Raw genomic sequence first — 26,329 nt, 5'->3', positions numbered from 1 at the left:
TTTTTTTATGTTTCTTGTCAGTCGCCCAACTTCACTGCTGAAGTACTCTTTTAAATTGAATCCCAGGAATATTATTTTCTGTTTTCAAAAATAATTGTCATTTTCTGAATGGGGGCTCTCCAGTGGTTTGGTTTCACATATTCATAAAGATGGGGGACTCACAAGGGACAGGTTTTATGTTGTAGGTGCTAATATGGTTCAAGCTCTGAAAACACTGGATGTGTAGAGGAAGGTGAACAACACTAGAAATGATGAAAACAAAATATTATTGCTACCTTCCAAATGTCCACCTCTTCCAAACACCACTCCTCCTAATTGTAACACATGCTTTCAGTCTAAAGCCCAAGCTGCTCAACATGCTTATTTTTTTATTATTTTAAAAGGCTTCTGTCAGAGCCACAGGCATTACACAACTGCAACTACACCCACTGCATAATGATTTCTTGTGATGAGTGAGCCATAAAATGAAACAGGAATTCTCCAACAACCATAATATCTGAGAATGTTTATCCTCAGAGGGATTGTTTCACTCATTCATTATAATCTAAAATGAAGTGATAAACTTCCCAATGAACTGCAGTGGCTGACCAATCTTTGTAGAGTTTGTAGATCCCCATGGTGACAAACAAAGCTGGAAACAAAGAAAATATCAAAGTAACAGTATTTATCACAAGGACCTCATGTACAGCACCAACAAACAGTTCAGACCTCGTACAGATCCCCAACTGCACATCACGTTCTGTACTCGCATATTAACTTACTCATTCATGTATTCCTGTGTGTGATGCTCATGCAGTTTGTGCTTTCTTTACTCTTTGGCAGCTTGTCAATGTAATGGTCACAGTCAGTGTGTCAACGAGAGCGTATGCGAGAAGTGCGAGGACCTGACAACGGGCCGGCACTGTGAGAGCTGCATTTCCGGCTTCTACGGAGATCCAACCAACGGGGGCAGCTGCCAGCGTGAGTATCCGCTTGCCATTCAGGCCAGCAGTAAATCAACCAGTCAGGCTGTGTCACGCACAGCTTCATTTAACTTGTCAGTATTTACAGTGCAGTTTTATGTCGGCCATTTTCCTGAATCCTGGCTGCACAGTAAAACATTCCCCTGGGATATTAAAGATTTACTGTGCTCCACAGCTAATACTAACAGTCAGTCAGTCGGACAACAAATCAATTGTCCAGTCCTTCCACAGCTTCATTTAGCTCACCAGTATATTCCAAGCTCTGCAAAGCAATTTTGGTGTCCCTCTGGAATATATTCACTTAGGTTTATATCAGTGACAGTCAATCAATAAACTGGTATCTCTGCGTATCTTGTCAATATTATGCATTCATTGTTTATACTTTTTTCTGCTTCCTGATTGTAAAGCAAAGTGCCCCCACAGGGGGTATCAAAACTTCACAGCTAATCATGACTTTCTCTACATCAGTTTGACTCTAGAGGCTTTATCAGCATGATTAAAGAGAAAATCAATACCTCAAAAAGGAGATAATGAACAAATAATCAAGACAACACATGTACATAAATTACTGTTTGTTGCTCCAGCAGCTGTTCTCCATTGTTACACAGATTTCTACATATTTCACAGCTGTTTACGCTAGAAGGCTCAGTCATTTTAAAAATGATAAATAGCATTAATACAAAGGATGAGAGATGAACAGGTGTGATAAAACTGGCCCTCAAAATCACCAAACACTTGCACCTGTAACAACCACAAACTGTCTCCTGGGATGTGGAAAACCACCTCTGAGTGGAGTCTTAGTTGAAACGTGTCAGGCTCAACTCTATGCACAGAACTGACTGTGGAGCTAAACTTAAAGAATGGGGCTGGACATTTTTTCCTCCCATGTTGTTTCTTTGGAGAATGAGACAGTTGCCTCTGTGTGACAGACAGGATGAGCTCTGACTTGTTTGTGACCGTGTGGTGAACAGCATTTCCGAGTATCTGTCCCTCTGTGTGCAGTTCTGAAAAGGACGACTCCTTTAAGTCCCACAGGGACACCAGAGGGGCTTCAAAGAAAACGTCAGCAATGACGGATAAACCTTGAGGAAATGCCTGACCTGAACCCAAGCAGTTTTTGTTATTGGATTTAAGACCTATAACAAAGCACCATAGTTGTGTGTACCTACTACCAGAACGCCTTTGGCCAAACGCTGATAATTTACTTTGTTAATGTATGATTCAACATTTTATTACACTGTCAATCAAATACAATTTATCCAATTTATATACATCCCAATATGTAGTTAGATATTTCCCATCAATACAAATGTGGGTTTACCGTGTCTGCTTCTCTACACGGCCTGACCCAACCCAGCATCAGTAGGTGTGTGTGTTCAAGACATGAAACCACAAATCTGATAATACAGTTATGCTCAAAGCTGAACTACAAAGAGAAGGGGCTGACACTCACATTACACGAGTCAGACATGTTTACCCTACATATAATACAATACATTCAATCTTCTGTAGCAGTGTATTTAGAATGACAGCCTGGCATTAAATATAAATGGATTTTGCTTTACTGAGACATTTTTAATGTACAATTTTCATGTTTCATGTCTTTTCTTCAGCCTGCAAGTGTAACGGCCACGCCAGCATGTGCAACCCAAACAACGGCAAGTGCTTCTGCACCACCAAGGGCATCAAAGGAGATCGCTGCCACCTGTGAGTCCATCCCTCTGTTCTTCTCGTTCCACCTCTGCCGTGCCTCCATACTCTTACATGTTCACATGTACACCTCTGCTTCAGTTTTAGTAAAACCTTCTAAATTTGATATCTAAGTTTACTACAGTGAAATTAGTTTGGGGGAGAATGGTTTAGTCTGATTTTTTTTTTTTTTTTTTTTTTTTTTTTTTTTTATTATATCTTTCACATGCAGTGTTTGTGGCAGCACATGCTAAGATTTTGACCATTCAAATAACATTTTCCACTGCAGGAACTTTTACAGGAAGCTTTTCTGTGAACACTGGAGCTTCATTTGCGTTTTGATCTGAGGAACTCAAGTCCAACCTCTGGGGATTTCAGGCTGTTACTGTAGTAAAGTAGTCAAAAAAAGAGAAACTTTCAGTGCAGGTCACAGACCTGCACTGAAAGTTTAATGAGAGTAAACTGTAAAACAAGCAGTGTCAATCAGAGAATAGATAAAAGAAGATATAAATCTGTATTTGCATGTTTTTAAAAGTCAAGAACCTTTTTTATGATGAAAATGCTGAACCACTTTCCACAGCCATAGGGCTTCCGAAATTTATTACAAACTTGAGATAATGTTTGACAGATGATCACAGTGTCTGTACATGATGCTATCAGCTGCACCAGACCTTGGTCTTTCACTCGTTTTTCAGATTTTTCACTGTCATGATGCTGATTGAAGGTCAAGAGCCACGTCCCTGTTGACGTGGTAGGGGTAGTTTTCTCAGCCCTCGGTGTGACGCCAGTGTTTCCTCCTGCTTTATTTTCATCAGCAATTATATCGTCCCATTTCTCCTTCCTATTTTTCTCTGTGTCACCCGCGTCCCCCATTTTTGTCCCCCCCCCTTTCCATCCAGCTATCTCACATCTCTGTCTCTTTCAGGTGTGAAGTCGAGAATCGTTACCAAGGCAACCCCCTCAAAGGAACATGCTACTGTAAGTGGAATTGCAATTACCAGCTTCAGTGAGGGTGGGGTTGGGAGCGTCACACATAGAAAGCACTGTGAGGCCTGACTCTTCTTCCTTGTTCAGGTCAATGCCAAGACAGGTACATGGGTCTTAAATCAAAGTAGGTCTCAAGTAGTTTGATGTTTAAAGAAATAACAGCCAGAGGAGAACCGGCTTCTTTAAAATCAGTCGCAGGTGGAAAGAATTGCAGATGAAAGTGAGGCGCAGAGGAACAGGAAGCTTTTGAAGAACTGTTCTTCTCGCTTCCCTGCTGTGATGACAGTCATTTGCCAGGGACTCACTGTAGTCCTCTGGTCCTCACTGCAGATTAGTCCCATGTCATTATTTTTCTTGTCAGTTGTAGTTATGGAGAATATAATAATGTGTCTGTCATATCGTGGAATTAAACAAACTGTGTCCTCATGGCCCTCAAACACTTGCTCCTCCTTATTTAATAATCCAATATAATCAAATCCAATATTTCAGACAGTGCTCGCCGCAGGAAATTGTCCAGATTCTCCATTCTCTTTATATCTAAAAATTTTATTGACTTTCTTGGATGGACCTGGAGATTTTAGTGTGTGTCCTGTGGTGAAGGTCAAGATAGAGGCTGGGTTATATTGCTGTGTAGCAGCCAGCATTGATCTACAGATTGCCGTCACTTCACCACAACAATATATGAAATATATCAGTAAGTTTACAAACAGGAAGTCATACATGTACTGTACTAGGAAGTGACCAAACATGTCTCCATGTGTCACACACTCTCCACTGTCTTTTTTCCACCTCTCATAATCTGGAAACTTTAAAATCAGTTCTTCATTCTCTTCCTGTGGTCTTTATTGACCTGCACAGGAAAACTCATTCACTTTGTCACTTACTGGTCACACTGGCTGCAATATTCCAACATGCTGTGATCCCTTTTCATGCTTGTTAATGCCCGCCTGACTGGGGCTGGTTGAAGAGTTAGAAAACAAGGTTACAAAACCACATTAGACAAAACAAATCGACCATTATTTATAGCACTCTTCAACCAGCCCCAGTCAGGCAGGCATTTCTTTTAACAATGTGAATTTAATGTTATTAATATTTGGTTAGCCAATTGTTATAAAATAAATCAAAAACTAATTTTAAAATCTTGGATTGTTCTAGCAGCTCACATGTGAGGATTTTCAGCTTTTCTCAGTTTTTTATATAATGAACAATTCATTATGATCTAACAAAAACCAGAGCTGCTATGAATAGTCAATCAACAGAAAATTAATTGATAAAATTAATCTAATTCATTGATCTTGTTAGTAATTAACTAATTTTTTTTTTTTATTGTATAAATCAACTCTTTTGGTTTTGAGCTGCTGGTAGCAGATCTTTTTTTTCCCACATTGATTTTAACAAGCATGAAAAGGGATCACAGCATGTTGGAATATTGCAGCCAGTGTGACCAGTAAGTGACAAAGTGAATGAGTTTTCCTGTGCAGGTCAATAAAGACCACAGGAAGAGAATGAAGAACTGATTTTAAAGTTTCCAGATTATGAGAGGTGGAAAAAAAGACAGTGGAGAGTGTGTGACACATGGAGACATGTTTGGTCACTTCCTAGTACAGTACATGTATGACTTCCTGTTTGTAAATTTACTGATATATTTCATATATTGTTGTGGTGAAGTGACGGCAATCTGTAGATCAATGCTGGCTGCTACACAGCAATATAACCCAGCCTCTATCTTGACCTTCACCACAGGACACACACTAAAATCTCCAGGTCCATCCAAGAAAGTCAATAAAATTTTTAGATATAAAGAGAATGGAGAATCTGGACAATTTCCTGCGGCGAGCGCTGTCTGAAAACATGTTCTTGTGTGACTTTCAAACCACACTGATCGAGCTTTTCTTCTTCTTCTTTTGTAATTCCCTCCACGCTCTCCCACACCTCCGGCTTGATCACTTCAAACAGACACGCTCCTCATCGACTACCAGTTCACCTTCAGCCTGTCACAGGAGGACGACCGCTACTACACCGCCATCAACTTCGTGGCCACACCTGAGGAGGTACGTCTCTGACAGTGAACTCCCCACTGTCACAAGCTGTCTCTTCTATTACGATTAAAGACTGTAAAGTCAGCACTAGATGATGATGATGATTATGATCATGTTTTTTCTTCCCCCTCGATTATTGTCAAGCAGCTAATTTCTTTATAAAACATTTCTCCTGTTAGTACTGAAATAACACTAATTCATGCAAAGGGCTTTTCAATGGTTTATTTAGCTTAAGAAATACTGTAGGATTTTTTTCTGAACCCATAAAGGAACATTTAGCCTTCAGTTGTGAAAAATTACAACATTTGGAGAAAGATGATTTCACTGCACAGAGACGTACACACAGGAATTCACAATGCAATTACATGCACACAAGGTCTGCATTAAAGCTATGTAAGTAGCATTTAGAAGTTTATAATGTTTGAGTATATTATTTTAAATCTTCAAAAGTAATTAAAGAGTTCAAAGAAAATAAAAGCATCAACCATAATACAGCTATTACTTCCCCTGTAGGCTCCATTGCAACCCAGTTAGCAGCAGAGGAACAGTGTAAGTGAACAGAACAACAAACTGTTCAACAGTATTATTTCATTGTAGTACCTTTATGAAGTTATAGAAGTCCCATTGAGACTGAGATCTCATTCTCAAAGGAGACCTGAGCACATAAAAAAACAAAATAATTAAAAATATTACAATATGTCAAGCTACCAAAGAACAAGAATATACAGCAGAACAAAAGGGGCATGAGGGTATATTGTAAAATAATATAAACAGGCATGATTTACGAATAATGAGACATACAGTAATATCAGGAAAATGGAAGAAATAAACAAGTACTGCTAACACATTGAGCACCGCTGACTCGACATCTCACCCTGTAAAAGTCAGTCTGCTCCTGACAAGTACACACAGACATCACAGTGAAGTGTGATGTCGTGGTGTGAACTACACTCATCACACACTCTCAGATATTTTCCCAGCAAACAAAAGCATGTCCAGTCTGATTGACCTGACTGCAGCATCTCAAGCTGAAACTGAAACACAAGAATCTAAATAAATATCCCAGATGGTATTTTCCCCTGATTAAGCTGAAAGCTTTTACCAAACAGGAACAAATGCAGCACCGTCAGCTTTGTCAGCTGAAGGACTGCATAAATAAATGTGTTTTTAAAGTCACAGAAAATGACATTTTTGACACACACACACACACACACACACACACACACACACACACACACACACACATACATACACTTTCAGTAGAAGTTGAACAATGTCTACATTACACTGTACATCTTTGATTATATATGTACAAATGTAAATGGAAGAATTTTCATAATGGGGCCTCCTCAACTTTTAATATCCACTAAATTCCCTGATTGAGAGACTAATCAATTATTAACAAACTCTGCCTTTCGATCAGCCAGTAAACATGAATTAGGTGTTAATTTACATCTGCTTGACCATATCAAAGCTGATCTCATGTTACTGTTGGACTTATAGTACTTTAATACATACCATTTCCATCACTGATTCTTGTTCAAACATTTGTTTTGCTAATTCAGCTTCCATTAGCTGTGCAAATTTGCTCTAGTCTGCAATACAGTAAGTGTTTGTACAGCTGCTGACTGGAGCTGGAGGGGAGCAGAAATGCCTGCTCAGGATTTACTGTGAAGTAGAGCGGCCTGTTGACCTGCTACAAATCATGTGTTTTCTTCACTGAATTCTGGTTCCACTGATGTTTGGAACTAGAAAGAGATGATGACACCAGTGGTTGTAATGTAGATGGTGATGATGATTGCATGTTTTCTCTGTCTCCCTCCTCAGCCAAACCGGGATCTGGACATGTTTATAAATGCCTCCAAAAACTTCAACCTAAATATAACCTGGGCCACGAGTTTCACTGGTAGGTCTCAACAATCACTAGTAGTCCTGAAACAATTAGACAATGACAGATAATTGATCGCCAACAACTTTGACAGTCACATAATTGTTTATTAAGCATAAAATGCCAAACCTGCTCTGGGTCTAACTTGTCAAAGAATTAGGGATTTGCTGCTTTTTCTTTGTTATATATCACTGTAAATGAAAGTCATTTAGATATTAGATATCAGACTGATTGTCAAACTAAAACATATTTATTACTCATATTTTGTCCTTCATCCCATCTCTCTCCTTCCTCCATCTCTGTGTCATTGTACTTCTTTTATATTTTGTTCTCTGTTCTGTTCTATGTCTCTCCCTCCTGTTCTGTTTTTCTTTGTGTCATCCAGCAGGAACCCAGACCGGGGAGGAGATCCCCATCGTCTCTCGGAGCAACATCAAGGAGTTCAAAGACAGCTTCTCCAATGAGAACTTTGATTTCCGCAACAGCCCCAACATAACGTTCTTTGTCTACGTCAGCAACTTTACATGGCCCATTAAGATTCAAGTAAGCTTCAGTTCGGCTAAACAAAAATACAAGTGGTTCCTTTGGGAATTAGTAGGATTTGGTTGACGTGGTTGTGAAGCTGCACTGGATGTTATTGGCACATATAAGTGCATGACAGCCAGTGATTCCTGTTGATCATTACTGCTCAGTATTCATAATACATGTGAAATAAATGTCAGGCCTTGCTATTTGAGGGCTGCACGATGAGTTTCACATCTATCATAACTAAGCTTCATTGTTGTAGTCTTTGTGACGTGTTAGATAAAACTGGCCAGATAAACTCTGACAGACACAATAACATTCAGCTATGGCATCATGGGATCAACATCCACTGACTAGTTTGTTGAATGCAGGAAGAAAGCAGACTAGTTAGATATGACCCTTGAAATCTATAAAAGAGAGGCTTTGTTCTTTGACAGCATGGGGGAGTAGAAATGATGGAGACTTGGGAATGAAATGTGACAGAAAGGGAAAGTTGAAACGACTTGTTAGATGAACAAAGGAGGGAGAAATATGGGAGAAATTGCACTCTGTCAAAAGTTTCAAATAATTATAATGCCTCTGTTTTGCACTATTTGCTGACCTGGAAATTTACCCAGTGCAGCTTTAAAGCCCAGACATGCTGTTTGTTTAAGTAACACATGTAAAAATGTGAAGTGGAGCATGACTTAATAACAGCTTGATATATGATGAATGTATGATTTAGTCAAGTAGAACTGAAACAGGCCAAACTGTCCCAAATATTCACTGCTGCTGCTTGGAGTCATTGTCATGTTTGCATGCATGCTCACATGTAAGATTATTACAAGCCACTGTAGAAGTGCAACTTGTGCTGAAAATGTATGTATTCATGCACTCTGAATAAAACCATCTACAAAATGGCATGTCAGGTCTCCTTATATGCTTTGATGTGCAGAGTTGTGTCGTATTCAGCTTGTACGTATGTGTGCTACTTACACATACACTCGGCTCCACACACATTTTTTATCAAAGTTCAGCAAACCTGTGGTCAATTTTCACTGTGACTGGTCAGCTTGTCTCCTTCACAGGCCACTTTTCTACTCTACAAACCAAAAAGTTGGCTGGTAAAATGGCAAAATACATTGGCTGTCACCAGTAAAATCTGGTCAGTGGGGGGAAAAAAAAGTTTCCTCTACCTTGGTGTGCACAAGCTTTTCCCCACAGTTGATGTGGCTCCTTGGCAGTAGTAGTGAATAGGGCTCTGTCTGCTCGCCTGGTTGTGTTGAGTTGTGTGTGTGTTTATGCAGCCAAGCTACAATCGCCGCTGCACTCGGTGAACCGCTGCCATGTGGACAGTGGAGAGAAAACTGTCCCTCAACAGTGCTCCTGCTGTACACTGACAGCAATGTTGTGCTTACATAATGAGTTAGTGAGTAGCAAATGTATTTGCTGCAGCATTAGAGTCAGCTTGTTCTAGTCAGTAGATTCATTGTGTTCATTTTCTTCAAAGTAAAAAATGTAGAAACCCTTAAAATATGTAACAACTGTTCATATTCTGGCTATTTAGTCGTGCTCATATTTGTGCTTCTGTCTTTCTTACCCATCTATATTGTTAACACAGTTTATATCATAGCTGTGGATGTTATATTCACATTTATTCATTTGACAAACAGTTTAGTCCAAAGTGACATAAGCAACGTACAAATGCTTTGTGATTGGCTGGTTGCCTCCAAAATCAAAAATCAAATTTATTCAACATCTCTTTAAACATTTTTCATCAAAAGTGTAAATCCCTTACTTTTTTAATGTAGAGTTTTTGCAGACCTGTTATACATCATTAGATTAGAAATTAGTATATTAATACATTAATGCAAGTCTCTTTTTATTAATTTTTTTATATATATATATATATATATATATATATATATATATATATATATATATATATATATATATATATATATATATATATATATAAAAAAAAAAAATAAATAAATAACATTACCACTGGGGGGCGCCAAGGTCCAGAATTTTCAGATTTTAGATAGGGGCGCATTAAACTGACTACAAACAAACTTGTACTGGGATATTGGTTATGGAAATAAAGGCAGTAGGAGTTGTTTGAATGGGCAGAAAAGCAGAATTCTTGAACAATCTGTCATGAATTTGTTATTTAGACTTTCTGCTTACACCCACTAGTGCAGCACGAGGTCAGCACTGAAGATGCAGTATTTAAAACGGTTTCCAGGAATTTAATGAGATCTCTAAAAAAGGATGCCTTGTTACATGCACTTTCTCTTTTTGCTTGTGTCTTGTTGCTGTGGTAGAAGCATGATAATACACTCTGTTGTGTCCCTACATGGATTATAATGGACTCAGCTGAGGACTTGTGTATCAGGGCAAGGACACGTCTCTTGGTACCTTGTACTGACATCTTAGCACTTTTTAAGTAGGTCTGACTGAAAATAAATTTAACATTAGTTTGTTGACATTTGATATGCCCTGACTAAGCTGCATTACTGCCAGTACTGCAGCAGTTGACTAGAATATCAAAAATCTTCATAGGTTTCTGTCTACATGCTTGCACATGTAGCTGTCAATAAAACTGTTCATTGACTTTACTTTTTAAGCAGGTTTTGAGAGTTTTCATCATACGTGCACATGCATAGTTATGTTAGTTCATGGATGTTTTTGCGGCTCGATAAGGGACGGAATAAACTCAGCATTAATACTGAGTTTGATGCAGAAAATGAATGCACTGTCAGGATTGGCTGGTGCTGGTTTGGGAGTGCGAGGCACTCTGGGCCTGGCTCCTTGTGTGCTCTGTGCAGCCTGCCCGCCTTTGTGCCTCCCCGATCAGTTCTGTAAGTGATTTGACTGGTTGCCCCGTGCAAGCTCCTTCCCCCTGCCCTCCTCCAAAAGGGGAGAAAAATCCTGCCTCCATCTTCCATGTCCTGCCTCGTGAAGGCTTTTAGTTTTCCCAGCTTCAGAAGCCCAGCTGCTGCCAGCCAGCCTCAGGAGATCACCAGCAAAGCAGAACTGAGCTGAGCCGAGTTGAGAGAGCCTGGCCCTCTCAGCTTCCTCTGGTCCAACTCACCCTCTGCATTGCTGGGGGGGGATCATGTAGAAGATCACCCCTACCCTTGAAACTAAAGCATGCAGGTCTGCTAGCGTGTCATTTTTCTTCCTCACACTCATGGAGCTTTACCTTCGTCAGCGAGGTAACATTTTCCACTTGTTTTTCTTTCTTTTCCTGCCACAGCTCCTCATCTCAGAATCATATTTTTAGCATTTATTCTTAATAACATCCCTTAATTTTTCTTTTGTTGCCTTTTTCACTCTGCCAGCCTTCATTGGTCTACAGCAGTGTAGCACTGGGATGTGAGTGTGTATGTAATTGTAGGCGGTTGGTCCTCCAGTGTTGGCAGGCAGAGATCGGAGAGGTGGAAAACGGCTCATAAGCAGCCGAGAAAGAGCAAGGGCAAAGTGGAATGTTAAGTTGAAACACATGCTGCATTCAGAGTGGGCTGTGTGCAAGCTAAGCCCCCTGTCTCTCAGCTACTGTATACAGGGCTCTCTCTCTTGGCTCTCTCTTTTTCTCTTGCTCACTCTTCAGCACACCACCTCAAGGTTGCTTGTGTTTGCTTTCACGTGATCGGAAGTAGCATTCGAACAGCTTGCATACCAAATTTGTTTTTTGCCCATTTGTCTTCAGTCCACTTGTCGCATTCAATACCCAATGTGTTGCATTAAGTTAGCAGTAATTAGTAGTGGTAGTAGTGGTGGTAGTGTTATTATTATTATTATTATTATTATTATTATTATTATTATTATTATTATTATTATTATTATTATTATTATTATTATTATTATTATACCCCCAAAACTGACCAGCCCTACACTAGCTCATGTAACAGTTTCGCAGTTTAATTTGTATCAGTTAAAATATGCAGAACTTGTGAAAAACACAGAAAATCACATATAATAACTTTGACCCACCAAAAGTGAAATCTTGCAGTGGTCAAAGTGAATTCTATGGTAACTATATCGCATTCAAGCAGGTCTGATCATCAAAGCAAAATCAGTTGCATTGAGATTAGTCAGCAAGGAGTCCTCCCTCCCAGCCCCGTTCTTTTTTTCTTTCTTGATGAAGAATAGATCTGAATTTAATGATGTTTGTAATGAAACGCAAATCCCAGACTAATTACATTAAAGAGCTGTGATCTCCTGTTCCGTGCCTTCATGAACATGTCATGATATAGTAGAGATTAGAACAGCCTCCAATTTAATACCCCGCTGTGGAGTCGCAGCAGCTGTAGCTATCAGCTGGCTGGGCCGCTCTGTGTATCTGGACTTGTGTAGTGTTTATCTGGGCCATGCATGGCTGCCTGATGGGTGCATCTTGATACTGATCATAGTGCGAGGGCACGAAGCAGAAACACAGCGGTTTTGCCAGCTTGCAACAGTGGCGGGTACAACCCAAAGTCACCCAGCTACTTATTATTCAAACAGTGCCAACAAATTAAACAAATAGAGAAGATATTACACATATTAATAAATATGTGTAAAGAGTGTTTATCTGCATTGAGATACATGTGAAATTCAATCAGCTGCTCTTAATTTTTACTGCAAATTTACTAGACAATTAGACAAAGAGTTTACAGCCATGCTGATGTGAAGTCTGTACTCCACAGTTCTGCTCTGACCTAAATCAGTCACTAGCGCGCTCACAATGCTAACATAAGTTCTGATGTTTAGAGGGTATAATGTCACTTTGTCTTAGGTTCGTGTGTTAGCATGCTAACATTTGGTAATTAGCACTAAATACAAAGTCCAGTTGAGGCTGATGGTGATATCACTACTTTTTGTTTGTAAACCAAAGTATTGGACAAACAATGGTGATGCTAGATGAAAAGTTATTTACTATAATTTTGTCTGAGGGACCATGAACATCTGCAGCAGATTTCATGGCAATTCATTCAATACTCAGGGCCTTTCACTAAAAACAACAATGTGCACCTCATGGTGGCGCTAGGGACAAGTCACTGAAGTCAGAAGCTGCACTTCTGCCCTCATGCATGTTAGTAGCTCACACACATATTCCAGCTCCATCATATTTAAAATTCAGTTTCCCTCTGTCCTTTTCTTATTTGTGGAACCTGTTGAGCAGCCCCCCCCCGGCACTGATAACGACACTTTCCTTCAAAACGTCAATGTACTACAAGCGGCTGTCAGAAGCCATTAAAGGCAGAATATTTCCTGTCTTAATGCCCGGCGGCAGGCTGACAGGCCCTGCTGTGAGATCCTTTGCAGCCCCTTAAGAGTCACCCTCTGCTGGGTACATAACGAGAACGCCGCCCGGGCCTCCACCGTCAGCCTGACTCTCGGTGACAAAGCACCGCACATGGCTGACACTTGAGATTAGCCGCTACAATAACTGTTATCACACATCTTCCCTGTGAGTTGGCCTGCATGTACTTTTCAGATGGAGTTATGCAACGGTGACATGACACGAAAGCAGCCATCATTGCTTTTTTCTTGTGTTGTGAAAGTCATCATTGTCCTTGAAGGGGGCTGTTGTGTCATTAGAGGAGAGCATTGTGTGAGAAGTAGAGGGCTTTGTTAGGCTGCTGTCACAAAGGTTTTCAGTACACCAGCTGAAAATGCTTCTTTTAACAATGCTAAGCTATCCTCTTAAAAGAATCCCTGCCACTCAGAGTTTCTCATAATCTCCAGTAGTTTTTCTTTAATCCTCATCATTTTTTCCTCCTCCGTGAGTGCAGAAAGTAAGATTTTCCCTCCAAACTATTTTCTCTTAATTGTAAGTAGCTGACTGGCTCCTTAGAAACCCAGAAACTCACAAAAATTGCTCTGTGTGTGCAGAGGTACATTAAGGTACTGTTTACACTGGAGAAGTGCAGGAAGTGAAGAGAATCAAAGGAGTCGAGACACTGCTTGAGAGAGTTTTGGGCTGTAATGTTAAAAAGAACTATAAAGAAATATAACTTGAGGAGTATTGAGCTGCTGGTTGGATGTAAACACTGAACATGGAACTGAACCTTAGGCTCAGGGGACTTGTGATGTTAATGTTTCTTTATTTTCTTAAAACAACCCAAGAGCTGATATAAAGCCATAAAAATAACTAAGACAAGTCCAGAGCAGTAACTTTATAAAATGCCCAAAAAAATCTGCAGCCAGAGGAGAGAACACCCAGAGAACACCCCTTTTTATACATTAAAGCAGTAAATTAATCAAAAAATGAATGAATAGAAATAAAAGAAGATAGCTGATAACGCAGTTGTTTGTTGCAGTAAAGATGGATTCCCCTGAAGGCTCATGTTCATAAATTGCGTATTTGTGCCCTGAATGACATCACACACTTGATCTTGGCAGCATTAGTGCCAAGCTCTGTCCACTGTGATACCTGGGGAACTGAACACCGACATCTACTCTGCTGACACATTTTTAAAAGTTTTCTCTGGGCGTTCTGGCGCCCTGAACTTCTCTTCAGTGTTCAACAGTCTGGAGCAAAATTATCACACTGAGGATTTGGCGCTCAACAGTAATCAACAGCAACACATTAGCGAGCCAGATGGTGCTGACTACACAAGTAAATTAGACCCCGGGCTGTTGACAAAACACACACACACCCCTGTCATCTCACCACAGAGGCCACTGCCTTTGGCCTCATGTTGTTCTTGTATAAAGTCACTGTAGATTTACACACATTGGGACCCATCGAGTGTTTCTTTCTCATGCATATATTCTAATTCTTGATCACATATTAAGTATTCATGGACTAATCTGACATGCACACAGCTGGGCTTTTCTGGCTTTTGTCTTTTTATCCGGCCTCCTGTTTCTTTTTTCCCGTGGAATTGTATGCAAATCCCTGCTTTGCCAAAGAATAATAAGCAGGAGCAGTGATGAGTTCTGGTCTAAGGTGTCACCTCGGAGAGACGTGTGTGAAGGGGAATTCTGCTTTCTGCAGGAGATGCAGTACATGTGTGCTGCCAGAGAGAGGCAGTGTTGTGTTGTTGCAGAAATATGATCAGTGAGGGGCATTTTTTTGGGGGGTGGCAGGGATGGGGGTGTGTAGGCGTAAGTATAGAGAGCAGGAAGAGGAGGAGGAGGAGGTGGTACCACAGTGCCAGTGGCAACCTTGATTAAAACAGGATGTTAATACAATTGCTCTTGTGATGATTACATAGTGAATATGTCTGCCCACATGTGCAGGGATGAGTTCTTCTGTGGGCAGTTGGTGTGATGCTGCTTTGACAGGCGAGTAGTCTGGAGCACAGAGGAGCAGACAGACTGGGAGCCTCCCAGTAGCTGGGACCAGGAAGTTGTGGGAACCTTAAAGAAGCGAAAACCTTGAGAAAATCCTGATTTTTAAGACCGTGATTGAAATTGTGAAGCACTAGAAATACACACAACACAAAAAGGCAGATACATGCACATGTTGACAGCATAGAGTCGTAAATAGACATATGCCATATATATGCAGTATACAATATGCAGTGTCTGCCTTTGTGAGCAGATGCAGCTAATTTCTGCTCCTATTGTCAGATCTACAAGGTCGACTCCAGTCTACAGCTCACACGTTCGTGTGTATAATGCTGACCTCTTGTTTTCAGTTCTCCCAGTGAAAGCAGATTTCTGACTATTGTCCTTTCTTTTTCTGTTTAACAGATTGCCTTCTCCCAGCACAGTAACTTCATGGACCTGGTGCAATTCTTTGTCACATTCTTCAGGTGAGCAGCTCTCCTCTAACCTTCTGTCAGTGCACATACTCCACACCACACATGTGTTATTGTTAAAGTGGCTGCAGTTGCCTGTTCAGCGTGTGTGCGCGTGTGTGTGTATGAGAAAGATGCAATGTGAACTCTCGTGATGGATCACCAAAGCTGCTCTGCTGTGCCTGTGCACCAGCTATTACTATGAACAAGTGCCGCAGCTCACTGGTGTATAGGAGCTGGTTAGCTGTCAGCACAAACAGGCAAATGCACACATGTGTAACTGTATTTTATTTGCTCACATCATGCACAGGGCGGGAAAGGGGGCAATAGAAATCAAACTGCTCTGGAAGGTGTATGTAGGTTTATCAGATCCAGTATCATCTGGAATATGTTCACATTTGATTCAGCAGCTCATGATTTATGCTAACCTACCTCGCAGTGCTAAAACACGACAGACACACGACCCTGACATACAATTTGCAAGCAATATATAGTTTTTATGGCTACATTTACACAGCAGCAGACGCAGAGCAGCATTATCTTCCCAAAATACAATACACAAAGAAGCTAATTTACTCTGTAGAGCTGTGGAGTTGTATGATTCACTGAGGATTATCCTTGTAAAGTTGATAATTAACAGTTGTTTATTTTACATCCAGCACATGCCATGTATCTGATGAACTGATTATGAAAGGGATAGATTCACCCTCCTCTTTGCTCTGTTTTCATCAAGGTTTCAGCTTCAGTAGCTGCTACATGCTTCACTATGTTCACCAGCTAGTAACTGACTCTGTCCGCCTGCCCTGTAGTGCTGTACAGTGTAGTACAGTGGGGTTATCAGAGCTTACCTGCTGCAGGTGGAAACGACAGTGATGAGGATGATGCAACTGAGTGAAAACTGTAAAGTCTCACCAAAACAATGAGCTGAAAAATGCTAAAATGCAGTGGAACTGCAGTATCAACACGGTTGTTTGATCCCTTGTTAATATAAAAATGTTTATTAGAGCAGGTTTAATGCAGTTTTACCCTACATAACCACTGTGTAGCTGCCATCTGCAGACATTGTAGGAATATGTGATTTAAAACACATTGGCTCCTTTTAAAAACATTAATAGAAACATAATCTGGGGTTTTGTAGATGGCTCCAGGATCAGCAGTCTGTCTGACAAAATGGTTGGCTAACTTTGAAGCCAGTTTCTCCATTTTATTTTCTTCTTACTGTACATCAGCATCACATTTAGTCAAACAGCGAGTCCAGTATTGAAATCGATGATGCCATGTGATGGTGTGGAGATGGAAGTTATGTGTGCATTACTTTGCACACATTTTCCTGTGACATATCTGATAGATGTGGGTGAATCAGCTTTGGGTCTTGAGTGGATTTTAAATGAATTTCTCAGAGACTGTTGGCAGAGCAACGTGCTGCTTGGTAACGACGGAGACACTGGTTCTGCTGCCAGGGCCGAACACGTGCATTTGTTGAGCTGTGATGAAGCCCCCAGCCTGCGTTTCACTCTTTCAGGAACTGCTGTGATGTGTTATAGATTTAAAAAGGAGCAGGACTGAAAATTGGGTACACAAGTGTGCATGCTCGACTGCACATGTGTGTGTTTATTTCTCCTGAGTATCCTGAATGTCTGATTGTGTCTGCTACCCAGGGGATTGTGGGGCTTTGTCATGTTTGTGTGCTCTCCGCATTGCCCTGAAAAAATAGCCGGCTATTCCAAGTCATGCTGTTTTTATTGATCCAGCAGCCCGGTAAAGGCGGAGAGATTTGATAGGGCTGATTTGAAGGCTTCTCTTTTATTGTTTGTTGACCAGCCTTTAGCCAATACAGTGGTGTTCAATAACAGTGTGTTTCAGCATCGATTTGAATAAATCACCCTCCTTCACTGAGGTTTACATTGGATGGTATTCAGCATTAAAAGCAGTAGGGCTACAAGTGCTCTCATATGCCTCACCCCCTTTGCATACAAATGCCGACCCTGCAGTAAATCGCTGGTGATGCTGGTATGTTTATACACACGCGTCAGCATTCAAATGTTCGCATGTCAGCATTCAGAGCATGCAACCTGCACCTGCTGTGAGCAGGAAGCAGGCATCACAGCGATCCATAAACACAGTGACTGTCTTTCTTTTCTTCCTCAGTTGCTTCCTTCATCCTTTACTTGACATTCTCCCTCTTTTTTTATCATCTTTCCCAACTTTTTTCTTTCTTTTTCATCTCTTGCTTGCCTTCTCTCCTTTTCTGTCCTTCCTCCACTCGTCATTTCTACATTTCCCTTTGTTCCCTCTCCTTCCGTTTCTTCCTCCATCCCCTGCTTTTCCTCTCCCCTGTCTCTCTCCTATTCTCCCCATCTCCCTCTTTCCCTCCCCCTCATGCTCTCCTCCTATGATTCTCCTTTCATCTCTGGCTCTCCATCTCCTCCTTCTGTTGTGTTTTCCACCTCCATTGCTCCCTCTCCCTCCTCTTTTTTTCCCTTGCTACCCTCCCTCTGTCTGTCTCCCTTGTTCCATCCCCTCTCTCCCTTCCTCTCTCTCTCCTTCTCTCCCTCCCTCCTCTGTTTTCTTTCCTCCCAGCCTCCTACCACTCCCCCTGACTTGCTCTTAATCCCACAGCTCAGTCTTTTTTGATGTGTGTGCTGCCTGCCACTGATTCAGCACAGATGAGTAGAGACCTAAAGTTAGCGAGCTCTCAGCCTTGTCCCTGTTTGCTTCTGCGTCTTTGGGCGCTGCATTGTTTGTGTTGCGGGGGAGGAGAGAGATGCTAATTAACGTGAAAATTGTTTGCTCTTCTTCACTCCGACTTCCTCTGTCTTAATCTTGTTCTTTCTCGCTCTCTCGGTGCCACATTCCCTGTGGGGACAGATGAAGGTGCTGCCATCCCGTTATCTGCAGCACCAGAACAGATACCCCCACATGAATTCTCAAGCCACAAAACTGAACATCAGTGTTAACAGCAAACAGATGCATTCACATATTCACATCCAGCTGTCCGGCAGCTTCTCACCTTACACTCGTGATGTTGAATCATGGCTTTTAAAAGTGATTTAACACTTTTTTTCCTCCTGTTTAAAACCAAACATTTGTGGAAAGCTGAATGTTTGACAGGACGTTGTCTGTAAGGCCTGGAAAAGCCCTGGAGAATGTGAAATTTCCAAAACATTATTATTTTTTTTTAAATGCATTGAAAATGTATTCTTGACCTTTTTTTCCCCAAGCTGTCATGTTTTTAATCTTAAACTTGGCTGCTGCTGAAGCAAGCGTCCTTTGAAGTAATAGTGACCTGAATGACAAATTTCTTGGCTACATAAGTCCAAACTGCTGGATGGAGGAAGGCAGAAAAGTTGTCATAAAATGCAACTTTTCTTTCTTTATTGTGCATGCTAGGGCATATTTGTCATGGAAATATTACTGCAGTTATGGCTATTTTTGAAGTCTGACTTTAAACATCATCTTTTCTCCCCCGGCCAGCTGGTTACGAGCTCCTTCAAAAGCAGGAGAGAAAAAAGTTTGTTTATGTTTTCTGAATAGTTGATCTTGTTTATGAAGCAAATGTTCAGCAGCAGCTCAGCAAAGGTGCATATGAAAGTGGGACTTAACCTACAGAGGTTACATCTGTGCATGTCTTGGAGAATCAATGGCACTTGAATATATGATCAACAAAATTACAAAAGAACACGTTAATGTCCTATTCAGCCGAGTCCAGCGGTGAGTTTGCAGCAGGGTGGGCAAAACCAGACATAATGTTTTGATGTAACTAAGATTCCAGAGAAAGAACAAGGTTAGGAAGCTATGATAAAACTGTCAGTTTTTGAGACAACATTCAGCTTCCCTGACCCGCACTGGCTCCTGGTTCTTTGTTCTGGGACCTGTGTTTATTTTTTATTGTTATTTTTTGACGGATGCATCAAAGTAACGGAAGAAAAATAGCCTCTGAACCACTGTTCTAGATCACTGACCACATGTTGGCCCTTCTTTAAAAAACACTTGACTTAACCCTCTAATAGTCAGCGTGGCACTGAACCTGATGTCCCAGAAAATTCTGCTTCCTCTGAGAGATGTACCTCTGCAGCGTGTCTGCTCTGCTTGACAGCTCATATTAAAATAACTTGTGCTTTTTGGTGGACACTTCCATTCAACGGGAGTGCTGACTGTATATTTTTAGTAGACGAATGGTCTCAGTGGGACATAAACCCCTGATTCTGGCAGTGTTGAGCTCCCCAAAGTGTCACTAGTCATGGATACTTGAGTCTGGTTCCTCAGACTCTGAAAGAACAGGTTCTGATTTTATTTAGCCTATTTTAATAAAATACTCACATACCACATGCACATAGGAAGAGCTGCAAGTAGCTGCAGTCTTCCCTTGTCTGCATATGGACCGTAGTGAAATCCACAGTCCTCTTTCTATGGGGAAAAAAAAAAAGTGTTTTCAAAGTTTCCCTGAAGTTAATATGAAGTTTCACTCGCACCGCTGACTTTAAATACAGCCTTGATATAAGAAAAGCATTTTTCATCAGGACCTCTGTGGTGCAAATGAGCAATGAGTGAGGACATTAAACAGACAACAGATTCAAGAGATTTATTTTCTTGTTTCACCAACCCCAAAATTGTTTTTAAGTTTTAAATTAATTACTGAGCTACAGCAAAGTAAATCTGCCAGCGACAGTTGTCATAACCAGTGAAATCAACAGGCTGCAGCTTAAACTTGCTACGGCTTCCTAAGACAGTTATTTTTGTAAATTGTGATTAAAATCATGGATAAACTCTTTCAAGATCAGTGCATGGAGTGTTGTACATGAAGACAGACCAAGTTAATCCATTGCAGAAAATGGTGCCCAATAAAAATGCAATATTTAGTCCTGTTTGAGTAACATGCAAAAAAAATGTCCTACTTTAGGACAGGTTTTTAAAGCTTTATGTCTCCAGTAGAACTAATAGGCTTGGGGCTGAGTGCCACAGACAGGGTTAGGAAGTAAGGTAAGAAGTATTGAGAGATGGACTCATGCTTTCTTGGTTTTGGTCTTTTCATGGGATTTGTTGACAATAAGAAAACTGTGAAGCAACAGCAGCCTTATCTAGGACACCACAAAAAAATCCCAGTCTTTTCACATCACCCAGTAATGACCACAGACCTACACAGAGCTCATGTGAATCAGCACCAGGCAGCCTCAACTTCCTAGAAAAATGCCATCCTCTTTGAGATTAATTATTAAAATCTGAAACCCATTTAAAAGTCATAATTCACATCTCTTTGCAGCCCATTATTAAGGTTGTGTATATTGAAACTGATCTGTGGTTTATATATTGCTTTGCTGGCTGTTTAAACAGAGCAGAGATGTAATTTGGCTGGGGCACACATTTAAAAGATGGGGCACCAGCAGGTTGCTCACCCTGGGCCAAGTTTGTGTGGGTGGGTGTGTGGGTGGCTTGGATTGGATGATATGAATGAATCACCCTGCTGCCATCAAGGAGACTTAAGCTCTCTCTTCTGACACAAGTTTGACTCAAAAGGGTGGAGATGAGCTTTTACTTGGGGCTGTTATCAACTGAAGCTGCAGTCTTCATTGCTGTGTCGTCAACAGGTCAGGAGTTATTTCGCTTTTTGTGTGTTTTCCTGATTATGTTCAATTGAGATTTTGAGTATTTTGGCATCATCGCAATCTAGCTGACAGTAGCTCCTAATCACTGTCAGACCCTGAGCACCACTATCACCACCCTGCCACCATCAGCATGCAGCAGCAGGAAGCGAGCTGCAGTGTTATTCAACTCACTGACCTTGGTCTGAACCATTTACCTCGTTAAAGCAGAGAGGTGATTGGTGTCGTCACTCCCGGGTCTTTTGAGTCAGCAATCCAGCCATGTATGTCACTCTTATCCTCTCTCCGCCTCCCCTCCCGTCCTCTCCAGTCAGGCCTTTAACCTCTTGTGCTTAAGATGCGACAGTCGCACCACAGCTTTTCACCACTGGGTCTGTGCTCAGGGTTATACAGCAGTGTGCCTCCTCTCTCCTTTTCACTTTTTTAATGATAATGGTGCTAAAATTCTACTCTCACTGGGGAAGATACAGGTGACATGAACTGATTAAATGACAAAGGTTCTAAACAGTCTAACACATAAAAATTAGCTGCCTGTCCTGTCAGAGCACTGGGGGGCGGGGTCACTGAAAGCAAGCCACATTTACACCCATTTATATGACACTTTTTTCTACAGGCACACTCACACCGAGCAATTTGGGGTTCAGTATCTTGCCCTAGGACACGTTGACATGTGCAGAAGCCAGGAATCAAACCACTGACCTTCTGATTAGTGGACGACCTGTTCTAACTCCTGAGCCACAGGTGTTTTATTTTAAAGGGCTAGGTTTATTAGTCCAAGAGAGATAGGAAACTTAAAAAAAAAAAACATTTATTATTGGTTTGATGTTTCAGGCATCTTGAATGTGGAAACTTTTGCATCTGCCTGTGCTGATTGCAGTGCTGTATATCTCTTGATTTTTGCTTTTGAGGAATCAGCATCGCCCATTTACACAGAATGAATCTAATTGCTTGAATTTCAGAACCGGTGCCATAATTTTTTGTCATGTTGACAAAAGTAAATAAAAGCATGATCACTCTCAGATTTGGGTGCACAGCCATCCACACATGCACACACCTACTACCCAGCCATGCACCATCATTTTGGGGCTCTCTGAGTCGGCCCCGGGCTCTGAGGAGATCCAAGTGGCATCTCATGCATATTTTGGCAGCGGGAAGTGGACTGCAACAGAACATAAATAATTCTGTTGTTGTGATCATCAGCTCACTACTCAGCCTCTCAAACGCATCTGCAGATTTGGACACTGGCAAAGAAATTCTCTCAAATGCACACAGTTGTTTGTACACACACACACACACACTCAGACACACATGCACGCACTCAGAAATACTCTTTGTTCAAACACAGGAGGCAGCTGGCCACTCAGTGGTGCTGTGTGCCCTCTGAGCTGTATGATTGTCCTACACACACACACACACACACACACACACACTGTGTCTTTTTCTCTACTGCATCTTTAAAGATTCAGACTGCAGCCTGCATGAGTGCAATAGTTGGGGGTCAGCTCAATACAATCAATTCCAAATGTCAATTTAAATTGCAACCCATTTACTGATGACAGATCATTCTCAATTATCTCCCCAGTGGTGTTTGATGTCAGTGGATTCATTATTGAGCACAGAGCTTTTCTGTCTTCAAATTCAGGAAAAGATTCATCACTGCAGTCGGTTAAACAGAAAGTGACAGTGACCCCAACTGTGATATGGGATGTAGAACGCACAGGCTCCCTGTTCCCTGTAACACAAGTTTGTTTGTACACAAATGTCAGCCTGCATGAGCGTCACCAGCAGCAGTGACAGGACGGGTGATTGACACCAGGACAGGGTGTAGAGGACGCTGCTGCACAGAACATGAACTATAAGCGGCGACTTCATCCATTCATCCAGCTGTCAGTACTCAAACTTTTCAAAGGTTGAGTGCCATCAACAAACTTCCTGCATATAATATAATATGAATTTGTGAATTGTTATTCACTGTTGGCCATATTTCATAATTTGCACCAAAAATGAGACAAAAAATGTTTGGTGTATATGTTAAGTTTTTCCCTGTAGCTAAGAGTCACAATTATTTGATTGACAGTAAATCGAGTTATTTTAATTTTAATTGTTTAGAGCCTGTGTCAAAATGCAAGCTTTTAAAACACCAGTTTAATCACTGCTTCTCATTTTCCGACAAGCGACAGCTCATGTCAACAACATATCTTGAAAGGTGTTATAATAACATAATAACATAAGTCTAGACATAGTGGCTTTTATGTATTGAAGTCATTTATCAAACAGAAATCTCAGCCTCTCCAATGTGAGAATGTGAATACGTGACTTTTCTCACTGTAAAGTCTTTTGAAAAAGAAAATCTCTGGGATTTGGACTTTGGTAATGGAAGGTTTCTCTGTGTTTCTCTTGATCTGCTTTTTTTTTTGTTTCTTGTGAAATTTTCCCCTTTTTGAAAATTTTTCAGATGAAACAATCCAGTAAAGATGAGTGTGAAGGTTCATTGTTCCTCATCCTTTCCTGATCCAACAGTACAGGTGGAGGAGGTGTTGGTGGAGGCCTGTACAGCTCAGTATCTCTCTGTATTCACTAAGACATGCAGCTTGTGAGCAATCCAATCAAGTCTGAACGATATGATTTAAATCTCTCTCTGTTATCTTCCACCCACAGGTTTTGTTTCACTCTAAAGTGTGTTACTTCTAGACAACTTCTTAGGGAAAATTGCTCTTTATTGTGTTGTTCACAGCTTGTAGACAAACGAGGGGCCACAAGTAGGCGTTGCTTAATTTTAAAGGATCACAAGTTGCAGTTAGTTGTTAGTTATTTGCTGCTCTTCTCTTTTTCTTCTTTTACCTTCCTTCTGTTTTCACAATCCAGCCATGGTTTCTTTCAAACACACACTGGTGCTCACACACTCAGTGTTGTTTGCCCTCAGCTTGCTCCCTGTGGTTTTGACTGACAGCAGGCTCTCTCTTGATATCTCCCTCTTTCTCTCTCTCTAACCCCCTGAGACACCTGAGAGAGGGAGAGAGCGGCAGAGAGATACTCAACACACACTCAAGCCTTGCATGCCTGTCCTAAGGGGCCTCCCTGGGCACTCAGCAGGGGCTGCCGCCGGCGCTGTGCCAAAATCTCCTCCTCTCTAAGCTTTCTAGTTCACTGTCTCTTTCTCTGTGTGAATCCCTGCCTCCTCACTCTGTCTTTATCTCAGCCTTTGCTGCTGCACCACTGCCTGTCCGTTTACCTCCCTGCCTTCTCTTTTTTTCCTTCTTCCTCTTTTTTCTTCTCTCCACCTTCTGTCTTTCTTCCATATCCCCAGCCCTCTTTTTATCTCCCTCCCCTGCCTGCTTTCTTTCCCACTGCCCCTTTTTCTTCTCTCTTCACCCCTTCTCCCCAACCTCTTGCTCCATCTCCTTTTTTCTCCTCTTCTCCCCTCTCTGCATTCTTTAACACTCGCTCTGTATCTGACCTCATTGTCAGGTCATCGTTGTGGAGCCAGAGAGAGATACAAGTGGAAGATGGAGCAGATAGAGAAAGTGCAAGAAGTGCCTTGCGGCTAAACTTTTTCCTGATAGGTCCGCAAGGAGCTGAAAGCCACTCTGCGTCCAATTAATAATAAATGAATAGGATCAGTCGGTTTGACTCAGAGCGTACACTTTCTGCTCCTCCTCCTCCTCCTCACCTGTAATGAGTGGGGAAGAGAGGCACAGGAACGTGAACTAGGCCATAACGCACTCGTGTGGAGTCCCATTAGGAAGGTAAAATCTTTTCTTCCCATCCGATCGGCCTCGTGCCCACTCCCTCCCTCCTCACCTGCTACGTGTGCTCTCAGGCCCTCGTTGCTCTCCCTGTCAAAATAAGTTTCGACAGGTTAGTACAAACAAAAGCAAATGCTTGCAGGAAAAAAGTACAATGGAATTGGACTTCTCCTGCACCAGGCCCCACTGCAGGATTTGTCCTGAAATATAATATGACTTGTGGTAAATCCCTTATTTCTTCAGTTCATTGTTTTTCGGTCAGCTCTTTACCTGCTCAGAATGAAAGGAGCGCAGCCTCAGCTTTCTGAGGTTGTTAGAGGGAATCTGCTCCTTTATTCACCAAACGATTTCTAAATCCTCACATTCCCTCGGCTGTTTTTGTCCCTTTTTTTTCCACTGCAGCTTTTGTTTTTTTTTTATCTTTGAGCCACCACTGCTGCTTCTTTCCCTAGATTACATCACAGACAGGCACTGTTCTCCCAACAACATTTAGCAAGTTCTCAGTCTTCCTACAGTTAGATATCAGTACACTCACAGTATAGAGGGAGTGTTAGCCTAAAATGATTAACAGTTATTTTATTGAACCTCCAATTCTGAAGAAGTGCAATCTTCAAACCAAAAGAGCTGCACTTTTAATTAGTTGCCTGACATCTTCACAGGTGTCAAGAGGTGAAACGATAACGGTCTGTGGCAAATTTAATCATCTGCAACTAATTAAGATCTATGAATTGGCATTGGCGGTATTGAAGAAGGCTGTGCATTTAAAAAAAAAAAAAAAAAAAAAAAAAGAAGAAAAGAACAAGTTCAGCTGAGCAGGACGTGTACACTCTGCAGCAGCGTGCCCCTGATTGCAAACCTCTCATTCTGTTGGTAAGAACATGCCAAATTTGATTTTGCTGTTTATCTCCCTCACCAAACAGAAGAGAGAGAATCTAGTCACTTTTCCCAGCTCCCATTGTGTGAGGAATGAATCGACAAACAATACAAAGCTGCAGAGATTATACAGAAATTTGTATTCTGCGACATGTTCGTTCCTGCTTCTGTTTCAGGTGGGTTAGACTTCTTGGAAGTGTCCCACCACCCATAGTGCTGCAAGGTTTACTGACGACAAGAGCAGGGCAGAGCGGGACCTCTGGGCAACTGCTGGTTAGTGTGTGGCTCAGCAGACAAACTTA

The 26,329-nt window shown here is 41.3% G+C and overlaps 1 protein-coding gene across 3 annotated transcripts in view; it reads left to right on the top strand.

Annotated features, from left to right (window-relative positions):
- Window positions 1-26,329, top strand: part of atrn (attractin) — a 125,912-nt gene that overhangs the window by 47,478 nt on the left and 52,105 nt on the right. For 2 of the 3 annotated variants that reach the window (XM_071498089.1, XM_071498092.1), the window contains exons 19-25: window positions 823-960; window positions 2,576-2,669; window positions 3,577-3,629; window positions 5,595-5,689; window positions 7,505-7,583; window positions 7,951-8,108; window positions 15,762-15,823. In XM_071498089.1, coding sequence (XP_071354190.1) covers window positions 823-960; window positions 2,576-2,669; window positions 3,577-3,629; window positions 5,595-5,689; window positions 7,505-7,583; window positions 7,951-8,108; window positions 15,762-15,823 — 679 coding nt within the window. The remainder of the gene's footprint in view (window positions 1-822; window positions 961-2,575; window positions 2,670-3,576; window positions 3,630-5,594; window positions 5,690-7,504; window positions 7,584-7,950; window positions 8,109-15,761; window positions 15,824-26,329) is intronic. The other variant, XM_071498090.1, reaches the window with a different exon arrangement.

The sequence above is a fragment of the Trachinotus anak genome, unplaced genomic scaffold (assembly GCF_046630095.1).
Source record: "Trachinotus anak isolate AG129_WGS33_773 ecotype Australia unplaced genomic scaffold, CSIRO_AGI_Tana_v1 ptg000015l, whole genome shotgun sequence".
Lineage (NCBI taxonomy): Eukaryota > Metazoa > Chordata > Actinopteri > Carangiformes > Carangidae > Trachinotus > Trachinotus anak.
This window is presented reverse-complemented; position numbering and strand designations above follow the sequence as displayed.